This window comes from Taudactylus pleione, unplaced genomic scaffold, assembly GCF_031769625.1.
Source record: "Taudactylus pleione unplaced genomic scaffold, aTauple2 ptg000066l, whole genome shotgun sequence".
NCBI lineage: Eukaryota > Metazoa > Chordata > Amphibia > Anura > Myobatrachidae > Taudactylus > Taudactylus pleione.
Window position 1 is genome coordinate 8945624 of NW_028284468.1, and position 12658 is coordinate 8958281.

General features: G+C 44.3%; 1 protein-coding gene across 1 annotated transcript in view; it reads left to right on the forward strand.

Annotated features, from left to right (window-relative positions):
- The window catches only part of RAB6B (RAB6B, member RAS oncogene family), a 47003-nt gene extending 34572 nt beyond the window's left edge, over positions 1 to 12431 (forward strand). Inside the window, exons 6-8 of the mRNA XM_088466849.1 lie at positions 1741 to 1834; positions 7936 to 8002; positions 11678 to 12431. Coding sequence (XP_088322975.1) covers positions 1741 to 1834; positions 7936 to 8002; positions 11678 to 11742 — 226 coding nt within the window. The 3' untranslated portion in view covers positions 11743 to 12431. The remainder of the gene's footprint in view (positions 1 to 1740; positions 1835 to 7935; positions 8003 to 11677) is intronic.
- Positions 12432 to 12658: the final 227 nt, after the last annotated feature.

Genomic DNA, 12658 nt, shown 5'->3' on the forward strand with positions numbered 1-12658 from the left:
TGCTATGGGGAAGCCACAGCTGGACCACCTCAGGGTGACATATAGCATCGGAGCCGCCTGTTACTCGTCACTGCTCAGAGTGCTTCTGTAGTGCTGGATGAATCTGTGCAGGCACGGTCAGGGCTGGACAGATGTCACACTGATCCAACCAAAACATAACACGTCACAAGACCTTATGGACTCATTTGTTAAATCACAGAACGTTGACATTTAATGTTTATACAGTAATAAAAAATGAATGATACTGGTTTCTCTCATGCTAAAGAGGTTGGCTTTTCCTGGAAAGCAAATTAACCAGAGAGCTCAATTTCTGCAGCCTCCCTACTGTCCAAGGTCATCTGTGTCTGCTCTCCATGTGCACGGTGCATAAACACTGCCTTACAGTACAAGTGAAGGATAGATTTATTCTTGGACACAGCTGATTATCCTAACACAGTGCTAATATAAGAATAAAATTCATAGGAAAGTTGAAAATTAGCTTCCAAGCTTGTTGTTGCTTTTCAATTCCAGTGGCTCTAAATCAAAGGTTAATAAGAGCTACTACAGCTATTATAGACATGCACAGATGGAATGAAGCCAAGTTTATCACTTCTTTCTCTCTCCCTTCACTGAGTTCATGCTGTAGCAGGAGGACCCTGCTCACCACCTTCATGGCGAGCATGTGGCCTGTGATCCCTGGTGACAGGGAAAAAAACCTGGCCAGGATCCGACTGGACCACCTCGCGTTGGTTTCATCCCAATCGGTGCAGGGGTGTCCGAATGCATAACTGGACAGACAAACAAACTGACAGACCAATGAATTTTAAATATAAGATGCCCTCAGAATAGCTGATGCTCCTCATCATGCATCCTTCAATGGACTCAGGGCATGATAATGACTAAAGTCCATTCACAGCAGGTCGATAGAAGGACGTCAAATGATTCCTGTAGCAAGGTGAAGCAAGGTCATCATCATCATAAAGTTCTCCTTCATTCAGAGGTGGACGTAGTTGCGATTTTTGCGGAGTCACATTGCCGGTAATATGCAAATGCTAGTTTCAGCCCTCCCCTTGTGCACTAGGATGCGTCTGAATGTACAAGCCATGAGACGCCCACTTTTAATGTCCGTGGACAGTGTAACTCCTTCTGAACTCCAGCTAAACATGGCCTCTGTGGCTTTGTGTTTGGGAATGCAGCCGCCTTCACTGACACATCTTTGGCGCTCCCATAACACGCTGATGAGACACCTTTGTGTTCACTTCAAGCCACGTCCGAGACAATGTCCATGGTTTAGCCTCGCCGTTCCAATGCCAGTGCCTCCGTACACAACAGTGGACTCCGCGTACACTGTGGATTACGCATGTGCAGTTGGGGGTTTACAGGACTTTTCGCACATGTGCATTAGCAAATAATCTCTCAACTGCGCAAATATCGGAAATGCGTTCACCTCTAAATCAGGCCCAATATGTCTGACAGCCAGCAAAGCACATGTACATATATTCACTGCCTGCTATCTTAATCCCTGACAGACTGTATGAAGAAACCCAGAGACCAGTTATAGACTTAGAAGCTGCTTGGCATGCATTATATGTTGTATGACATCACAGCAGATCAATACTGTATGACGGGTCTTCCACACACCTCACGCTGAGTGCCTCATGTTCCCAGCTGATGATAAGGTGGACATGCATAAGGAAGGAGGTATTGCAGTTGCTTTGTGTTTCAGTGTAACTCTAGATCAAACATTTAATATTTTAACAGGCAGATCACCATTGAAGAAGGAGAACAGCGAGCCAAAGAGCTAAGCGTCATGTTTATTGAAACAAGTGCCAAAACAGGATACAATGTTAAACAGGTAAGAAAGCATGATGGCCAGTACCAAGATGTGCCTAACAAACTTCTCATACCCAGGACTGAGGAAGAGGAAAGGGGACAACCAGTGGGACCCATTGATGGCTGTTTTATCCTCAGTATAGGATGAGGTGTTTCACTGTAAGTGTCAGGTAGTGTAATTCTCTGCCAGGAAAGGTGATGATGGCAGATTCGCTAATAGACTGTCAGGATAGATAACATGTCTTTCTTACCAGAAATGGGATCTGTAAGTATAATTAGTAGATTGATCCGGATGTATATTTAGATTTCCATTGAAGGGGTCATTCCCTCTGTGCGGATAATGGGTTGCAGCTTCTCTCACGGTTTGATTTCCATTCCTCTGGATCTACACAGCCAGAATTTAGGAAAGGATGGTCCTGATGGTCTCTTTCGATGCTTGTCAAGTACAGAAGGGGAAAGGGGAAGGCAAAAAGTAACAAGGGGAGGGATGAACGGTATGTAGTTATTATGCTGCTGGTTTGAATCCCGACACTGAAAGTCCGACACAGGACTTAAGATAGGTGTCAAACTACCGACGCCTATCTTAATCCCGAAGCCGGAATCCAGAAGGAGGGCAGCCTGAACGAGGTAAGTCCGGGGCGTTCTTAGTGTTAGCCGCGTTGGGTAGGGGGGGGGAGTGGTAGGTTTAGACAGGGGGAAGGTTAGGATTAGGCACCCTTAAGGGGGAGGGTTAGGATTAGGCACCACTGGGAGGGTTAGGGTTAGACACTAAGGGGGGAGGGTTAAGTTTAGGCATGAAGGGGGGAGACTTAGGTTTAGGCACGGGGAGGGTTAGGGTGTGGGTTGGGGAGGGTTAGGGTTAGGCTACAAGAAGGGAGGGTAAGGGGGAGAAGGGGGAAGGGTAAGTATAGTTACCCGACCCCTGTTGGGATACCAACCATCGGGATGCCGTTGTCGGTATTTTGACAAGAGGCATCCCAACAGCCGGCATTACATACCGATTCCGGGATGGACAGGAGTGCGACTTCGCTGGACGAAACTGGAGTGGAATAAAAAAAAATGACTTTAGTCCTGAAGTTGTGGAACAGACTTATAGTAAGTGTTCCAGGAGCTCCGAGCGGTTGAGAATGTTTTGGGGGAGTAATGGAGGACATTAGAAATGTATTCTATTTGTAGGCCAGACTCTGTGAGCAATAAAGAGCAAGGAGGGGGGTTCCGTATTCTTCCAGCGTACAGCCATCTGACACTTGGGGGCACTCAGGATGTGGTCTATTAGTTGGGGACAAGTTCGGGGGTGTTTGGAATGGGTCAAGATAGACAGGAGTGGGAAAAGAAGTCTGTCCCTGATGGTCTTTTTTTGACCTCACTAATTATGTAATTATACTACTGTGTATAAAAGCATTCTATGTTGTATTCTAAAATAATTATCTGTGCTTATCCATAGCATAAGTCCTGTACAGTAATAGTTATGCACAGTAGATGCTAAATGATTGGCCTCCTGCTGTTCAGAATCATAAATCTTCCTGAACCTCTTTGGAACCGTATACAGTATATACTATATTTTCTAACACATAATCTGTATACCAAAATCGTAACCTTTTCTTCTTAGCTGTAAATCAGGAAAAATCATGTTAACTCACATGGGTTTAGCCAGGAAAGGAGCTACATTATATTGTCACAGCAGAGTTCTATCACAGTAACCGTATGCCAAGCCCGCCAGAATAATCATGCAGAGTACGTTACACCTAATAGCCTGTGTTGAGTTACCCAGAGGTATATTTATTTAAAATGGGCGACGTGTATATACAATATATATATGATAGGTAGAAGCTGATTGGTTGCTATGGGCACCTTCTCCACTGGTCCACTTCTCCCCTCGTTACACTGCTTGATACATCTCCCCCAATTTGTCTGTACATTTTCAAAGAAAGTAAAACTGTTCACCCCCTCCCGTATCAGGGCGTCAGCCTTCTAAAGCCACCTGCTGCTTCTCAGGTATTCAGTCTGCATAGGGAACTATACTAAACGCGCCCATATGGAGAAGTATGTACACTAACAGCTGTATCACGTAGCAGGTGGTCAGAGCTTATCTTATACGTCTCCCACATGCGGACTCCAACTCAGCTGATAACTCTAGTAAAACTTTTCAGTTCATACTGTGGAGATATCTTTACAGCACTGTATGTAACGCTATGTACATAATGACATATATAGGTAAGAGACAGAGAGACTGTGACCCGCAAGAAGTGACTACACCATACCTCTAGGGTGATTGTGCACTTTTGGAGCCTGCTGTGACCCCTACTGAAATACCCAACTCCACCCTGTTATTTTAAAACAACTTAATTGTTTTCAATAATCTCAATTTCAATTATTTTTCTTTTTATTGTCCCCTTTCTTCTGCTATTTTCCTTTTTGCATCATCTTTCTTCTGTCTTCTACATTGGTTTGTGCAGCGCTGTTCTGGTGCACAAGTAATACTTCCCAGAAGAGTCTCCTATATATACCAAGCACTGAGCTCTGATTCTCTTAATACCAGGATTAGTCAATGTGCGGCTGCAGGTGTTACGTCTCATTTGGTGGGACTTGCAGATCCGCACCTGTACTGTAGTAGTAAGATTATCTTTTATTTACATGGTACCGCAACGTGTCTTCAGCGCCATACAGGGTACAGTACAAATGAACATCAGTCCATGCACACAGTAGCTTTGGACGCAGCTGCTGTGTGCAAATATGCTAATGCTGCAGGATGTATTTGAAGGAAAAAACGCCTCCTGCCGGCTTTGCAGATCCGAAATGCTGCATCTAAAGACACAGAATCAGATCACCATCACGACCATTGGCCATCTGAGTAAGCCTAAGGCTACTCAGATTGGCGGACTCATCTGCGATGCCAAGGCATTCCCAGAAAATGTGGACAACAACCCCTCTATTTTCGGGAACGCTACCCAGCGCCGCCCCCCCCTAAAGGCCATAGCTTGTCAATCAGGCTGCAGCTTAGGGAACCCACTATCGGACTTGTACGCAAATCATCGGGTTTGTGTACAAGTCTGAATCAGGCCCTATAACAAAATGATACAATGAAATGCATGGTGGAGTTAATTGGTTAGGTGAGGGGAAGGGTAGCGCCATGCATTATGGCATTATAACTAGTGAAAGCAAGCAATGACAATTCGCTTGGGGGAGGGGGAAGTAGTAGGAAGCAAATCACCATTCAGTGATCCTGTACCCAACAAGTGGGCAGACACACAGGTATGCAGTCGGGAAGCTTCCGGACCTAATCCCGACAGCCGGCTTCCCGACTGCTTAATCCCGGCGAGGGTTAAATGATAGGCGTCTAAATCTAGACGCCTGTCATTTTACAGATGCTGGAAGACACGCGACCGGCATCCTGATCGACGTGATGCCGGGCGGCGAGCGCGGACAGCCGCGGGGGGGATTTAGGATTAGGCACCCTCCCGGGAGGTTAGGGTTAGGCGGCGGGGAAGGGGGGGTTAGGTTTAGACACTTAGAGGGGGGATTAGGGTTATGAACTGGGGGGGAAGGTTAGGGTTAGGCACCCCTAAGGGAGGGTTAGGGTTAGGGGGTAGAATAGGTTAGTGAATACTTAACTGGGGACGATCAGGATTTTCATCCTTGTCGGGCTGCCGCTGTCAGGATTTGAACCGCCCGCCAGGGGTCAACACACAGGACCAGAGTCACTAGTGGAGGATGGGAGACAGGGCAGAGAGGTGTAATTGTGGCACAGATAGTGCTAGAAGTAGAGAACATTAAAAAAGTGCTCTGCCCTTAAGGCTTAGGGGCATATTTGCAAAAGTGCAGGTTTTTAGAAGTGGAGTTGCTGCCCATAGCAACCAATCAGATTCTAACTATAATGATAAGTAGAATCTGATTGGTTACTATGGGCAACAACACTTCTAAAAACCCGCACTTTAGTAAATATACCCCTTACAGTCTAAAGGGAGGGGCAGATTAGTACCCTTAGGTAGCAGTATTAGCAGCTATGCAGTAAATGGAGATTATAAAGTTACTGAAGCTTACCCATTTGCATTTCCCTTAGGGGTGAACAGTAAGTGTGACAGTCAGTGCCACCTCTTGGGTTTGTAGTTAGTCATAAGGTTTTTTTTACGCCAGTATATGTGTTATTAGAATGACATTAATATTACATTACTGTACAGAGATTACATTACTGAATAGAAAAGGGGGTATGGTGGAAAGTTTGAAACAAGCCTACAAATCTCCTGTTCCCTAAAGCATGAGAGTTGAAATAACTAAGGGGGTGATTCAGCTTAGATCGGAATTGCAAAGCCACTTGCCTGTCCAGGAAAACAGGGCGTACACGCCCCGTTTTCCGGGAACATCGGCCGTTCCCACCCTGCTCCTTAAATACCTTTGCTTGTCAATCAGGCAGAGGCACGGAAGGGGCTACGTGCGATCACACAGGACCCGGTATACACACTTGATAATTGGGAATCTGCGTTAGGCATTGCACATACATGCAATGCTGAATCAGCCCCTAAGCAGGGCCGTAACTAGGGTGGTGTGACCTGTGCCATGGCACGGGGCACTGCCTGGCAGGGGGCGCTGTTTGGGCCTGTCAATGTTCTATTTATTATTATTCTCACTTGTAGCTTCCTCTTTTTTTATCCCCAGTATCTTCTGGCCTCCCCTATCTCTTCCCTGGCCTTTCCCCATGAGGCCATGCCCCTTTTTGCGTGCGTTATGTTTCTATTTGAAATATAGGGGGGGTGCCAAGGCTCTTTCTGGCCCAGGGCACCAAAAAGTCTAGTTACGGCTCTACTCCTAAGTACAGTGTATATAAAGGGCATATCAGACGTTGTTGCCGCACTGTACAGTCAGCAAAGTACCCAATGTAGACGTGTAGAGTAGTTCAGAGCCGTAACTAGACTTTTTGGTGCTCTGTGCCAGAGAGAGCAGTGGCGTCCCCCCCCCACCCATTTTTTAAATAGAGACATAAGATAGTACACCTGAAAAAGGCCCATGGCATTATGGGGAAGGGCCAGGGAAGAGATAGGGGAGGTCAGGAGATGCTGGGGATAAAAGAAGAGGAAGCTACAAGTGAGAATGATAATAAACAGGAAAACTGACAGGCCCAAACAGCGCCCCCTGCCCTGCGGTGCCCTGTGCCATGGCACTGGTCACACTACCCTAGTTACGGCCCTGGAGTAGTCTGTGCTTTTGACAGGTCCGGAGAACAACCGCAAATTTTCCCTCCTGTTCAGGCCAAGAGAAATGAGTGGCAGATTGGCACGCTTATGTTGCATGCACTATGATTAGTCTGATTCTCTTTGTTAAGTGATTTTTTTTTTGTCAAGTTGTGACCAATGTTTTTCACCAACAATAAGGGGTATATTATTTACTAAAGTGAGAGTTTTTAGAAGTGAGTTTTAAAAGTGATGTTGCCCATAGCAACCAATCAGATTCTACTTAACATTTAACTACCACTTCTAGAAGATAATAGCTAGAATCTGTTTGGTTGCTATGAGCAAAATCTCCACTTCTAAAAACTCTCACTTTAGTAAATTTCTCCCTAAAGGGCCTATTCGGAGGTCGTAAGGCCTCCGATGATGGAGTATTGAATTCGCTGCGAGGGATACTTAAGTTTCCAACTCGCAGCGGGGGATAGTTTACACTGTAGCAATGCTCTGAAAAGCACCTGCCCTCTCGGTTAGTTTTGCGTTACTTCCTCGGCCCAAGGTCACGTGTGCGCACAGCCACCAGGGAGTCCGTGAAAAGGCGGCGGAGGGATCCGCTCGGATCCCTCTTCACAACCCTGGAACTCCTTCCCATAGGAAGGAGCGGGGCTACGAGAGCAAGCGCCGTCCTAAGATGGCGCTTGTTCACGTGAGGAAACCCCGAAAACTTTCAGTTTTCTGAGTTTGCTGAATATCAAGGGCTCCTATCAGACCCCTGATGATGAATGGCCCGGTAACTAAAATATGCGGAAACTGGTGTTTCTGCATGGTTACCGGGCCATTTATCGATGATGAATAGGCCCCATAGTCTATTAAATTCAGCATAGTTTTGCCCATCTCTAGACACAAGCCACATGCAGGTCAGCTACATTGATGCTTAATAACTGCAATCTGCTTTCCTTTCCAGCTATTTCGTCGGGTAGCCTCTGCCCTGCCTGGCATGGAGTGCACAGAGGAGAAAAGCAAGGATGGCAGTATCCTTTATCAGTGACCTGGTGCTGGGAATTTAGGCTTTGTGTCTTCGCTATATAATGTCTTTAGTTATTTGCCCCGATGTCCTAGTCATATAAGGCTTGGATCAGGTTCTAGTATTGCATTCTGCAAGGACACAACATTAGTAGAACTGCTGGAGAATGGAAGTAAAAGTGTCATATAGGCTGGCGAGCCTTTCTATATGCCACATGTCTACAATTCCCCATCTAGTGCATTTAGGGGTATATAGTTATACCCACATCTTGGTTTTTAGAACTTTCCCCGAAAATCTGTTTCTACATTTGCAGTGTTACATGTCTGACAGTACAGTAAAGGGACATAGTGGAAAGAAAGAACGAGTCCAAGTCCATCCTGCTACAAGTTTACACCCAACCCTTCAGAAGATGTGCATTTTCCACCCTTTAAGCCAGTGCACAGATCCATTAGCTGCGCCATAAAGACATACTGTATGCATTAAGATTGACGAAACAGCACTGCACTTTCCTAGGACCTTTAGAGATTATTCGACCTCTGTGCCACATATGCTGTCCACATAGAGATCTGTATCCTACGCTATCCCAGTGGCTGTATTCCATGTAGCATTTTTCGGAATGCAATCAAAGCCATTAATAATGACGAGCCCATATGTGTGTAACTGTAACAGGGCACGGCCAGTATAGCTGTGTGTTTACATAATGGTAATCAGAGCCAGATTACATTACACCTTAATACGGCCCTGGTGCCCTCATTATGGCACATTGTGCCCCCAGTATGCACATTATGCCCAGCGCCCCAGTGTCCACATTATACATCCCCACTGCCAGTGCTACTCACCTCCCTGTTTTGGAGGGCTCCTGCTGACTTTGTGGCACACTCTACTCTGGACGGTGCTGCTGTATTCAGAGACCAGGGCAGCTATCGGCTCCCTGAAGTGTTACGTCATGTCTGCAAGCAGGAAGCCGCTCTACAAGTTACATCTCAGAACAGGTACAGCCGGGTACCTGTTCTCAGGAAGTGGGTCAGTCTGATCTTGTGGGGGGGGAGCCCGTAAGTACCCTGGGAAGACCGTCCCACCCATAATCCAGCACTGATGGTAATATAACAGTTGCCGTAGTGTAAATAATAACTCCTGATTGACAGCAGATAACCCTATAATCCACAGTAGGGAATATGCTATTCCTTTAGCTGTATACACACACAACGATTGAGTTAATGAACGATTTTAGTAAACGATTTTCTACCTTGAAAATATGAACTAAAATCGTTTACTAAAGTTGTTCATTTACTATGTTCATTCAAATGTAATGAACGATTTTTATGAACTACAAACGATTTTTGCATATTAACTTAATGAAAATCGTTGAGTTGACAAGTCTGACTGAACTACAAACGTGAACGCGCATGAACAATAATCGTTCATCGTTTGACTCAGAAAGTGAACGATTTTTCCAAACGATTATCGTTAAACGATATCGTTTAACATTAATCGTTCAAAAAATCGTTGTGTGTGTATGCACCTTTAAACTACACAAGTATGAATGCTTAAACCACATACTGCCAGTTATACTAATATTGTTTGCTTATTATAAATACATTTCAATAAGAAAGAACATTTATTTTGGTATGGAGGAATTCAAGCTCAGGGTCTCCTGATAACGGAGTGTGTCTTACAATTGGAAACCTTTGGTGTCTTTAACTTGTGCATGGTACATTAATAATCATAGAGACAAATACAAAAAAGAGAATAACAGGTGTGTCTATCACATGGCGCACAAAATTGTAATGAAAAAATTATAGATTTTATTGGATATACATTAAAATGTCCCATTGCAGGACATAACCAGCAAAATAGAGGTTAAAAGGTAAAGTTGATGGAGTGATGAAAATTAGTTGAAAATGTGAAATAAAATAATAATAATCATAGAGTCAGTAAAGATAATGTTTGGGGGTTGCATAAAGTTTTAGGTCAGCCCTGATGGGTCACCAGAGAGCCAGTTGTTCTTCTCTAAGCTCCTGGCAGCTCCCCCATTATAATCCACCACTGCTTGGTCCCAAAGGCCCAGGTCCAGGTACTTTGGATCCACCCTCCCCTCTCTCAGCTAGCCTGAGCCATTTCATATTGTAACTTGCCTTCAGCTGAGACAGATTGGGGCTGTTTCTTTTGTACTTAGAAAACTATTTTGGTCTCCGTATGATCATCTTGCTTACAGTAATCCAATCATTTACCAAAGTAGATCGACAGTGATGCGTCTGAGCTGGTGTAATAAGGAGAGAAAAATAATACAAATATTGTGTACAAATCATCTCAACCAAAAATAGGAGACCCTGTTTCTTAGGAATTAAAGTTTTATTTTGTCCTGCAGTCAATGGTGCCCTCTTGTGGAGAAAGGCTGTATCAACCAGATAAAGCAGCTCAACTTCAGATGTTTATTGCAGCAATGTGCAGACAGGGTTGCCTACACTGAACGATTAGTCGTTCAGTGTAGGCACCCTCCATCATCCCTGAACATGGTCAATCTGTCGTTATCGGCATGTTCAGCCGATGATTGAAGTCGAAACGACCAGCGGGAGCGCGTATCGCTGGCTGTTTCCGACATTGTAGTGCACGACTAGTGAGCGATTTTATGATTACGATGTCGTTATCGTGCAATCGCTCATTAATATCTGCTAGTGGATACGCGGCATCACTCTTTAAATTAATAAAATAAAATACCTGCAATTCATGATTATTTACTATGGCAATCCATTTTCATTTTCCATATGGATTATCATGGTACCTTTTCTGATTGGATATTTTTTCCCTTAAGGTGAAGGAACCCCTTGGGTAGTTATAGCTATTACACCCACTATATTCTAAGGGTGATGAATGAGGGTTACTCGAGTGTAGTGCAGTGTTTCTATGGTCCTTAATGACTGCTGACAGTGCATGTTTTCCAGGGCTCCTCACAGGAAATAGAATTAGCACAACAGTGAATTAGTCACATAATTGATTTATTACACCCGAGCACCAATTAGATGTTAGCAGGCCTTATCAGGACTAGGAGACGCTGCTCTAGTCAGTAGGAATGCTGGTATGTGTAGTGCCACAGCTGCTGTGGAACTATACATACCAGCATTCCCTGCCACAGTTTTAGCATGCCTTAAGTCTAAAGGTGCCCATCCACTAGCAAACATGAAAACGACTGCACGATTACGACATTGTACTCGAGCAGTCGTTCAGTGCAAGCTCATCAATCATCTGCAAACATGCTCAACCTGACGTTATCGTCAGGTTGACCAGCATGTTTGCACGATGATAGATGTTTAAATGACCAGCGGGCACGCGCATTGCTGGTCGTTTTAGACGATTTGCATACGATCTATGAACGATTGTTATCGTTCAATCGCTCAACTTAATCGTCTAGTGGATGGGCACCTTAAGAGCAAAACTGTGGCTGGCATGCTGGTATGTACAGTTCCACAGCAGCTGGAGGGCCTCATGTTGAATATCCCTGCTACAAAATAACAATATCCCAGCAATATAGGTCATTTTAATAGGCTTAGTCAAGATTAAAGAAATTGATCTGGCCCCATTCACACTTATGTTCAAACTTCTAGCATTATTTAATTAAAGGTCTCAATAAATTTTGCCTTTGCAATATATATTTCCATATTTTCCTCAACCTCCTGCACTCCAGTGATTGACATAAAACTTGACAAAGCCCAAGAGCCGCAGGTTAGCGATGCCGGGTGTTCTTGCTAATACGCAGCGCATGACAGGTGAGCTGCCAGAGGCCGTGTGCTTAGCAATGAGATGCTTCCTATTGGTTAGCTTGGAAAAACAAACATTCGGAAACAACCTCTTGAGAATGTCAAGATCCACCACTGTTCCTGACCTCTCCCACCTCCCCGGAGACCTCGTTTGCTTTTTGTCTCTCTCTTTCCTTGTGTTGGTCTTGGGGTTCCTCCCCTCTCTTCTACCAGAGTCGTTTGACAACTGTTAATCTTTGCACTTTTATTCCAGTGTCTCCTCCCTCTGCCCCTTCTGTGCTCACATCCCCTGCTCCTTAGAAATGCACCTTGAAATAAGCAGATTATTTGCCTAACATCTACAGAGTCACTCACTTATTACCAAGCGTCTAGATGTAGAAACATAGAACAGTTCACCAAGTTATTTAGTCTATGCCAAATGGTAAAAGCCAAGACTATCCAAAAACTGTGTAAATTGATTTAAATTCACATTTCAGTGATGTTCTCACCAAGCTTATCAGATCACATTTGTACTTCTTTACAAGCCCTCTCATCCCAAAACATTCCCCCCTCTTACACCTCAGAAGCGAAAGAACATCAAGACTCCAAATGCTGTTACTAACATGACATTTTATTTTTATTTTCACTTTTTTGTTGTAATATATATAATTGTACTTTATTAAAATTGCCAAAAACTTATGTGACGGATGTGTTGTGCAGATGTTATTGTCAGGACACTACTCATTGGATGCAGAGTTCTTTTTTTGTCCACCTTATTGCAACAAACAGGAATGCTCTACACTTACCCATTAGTCCAATCGCTATTCCTTTTTAAAAAAAAAGGGAATGCTAGTTCCAGATATTGCAATGTATGTTTACCTGGGTTGGGTATAGGATTCCGATGGTCAGAATCCCGACAGATTCTTTAA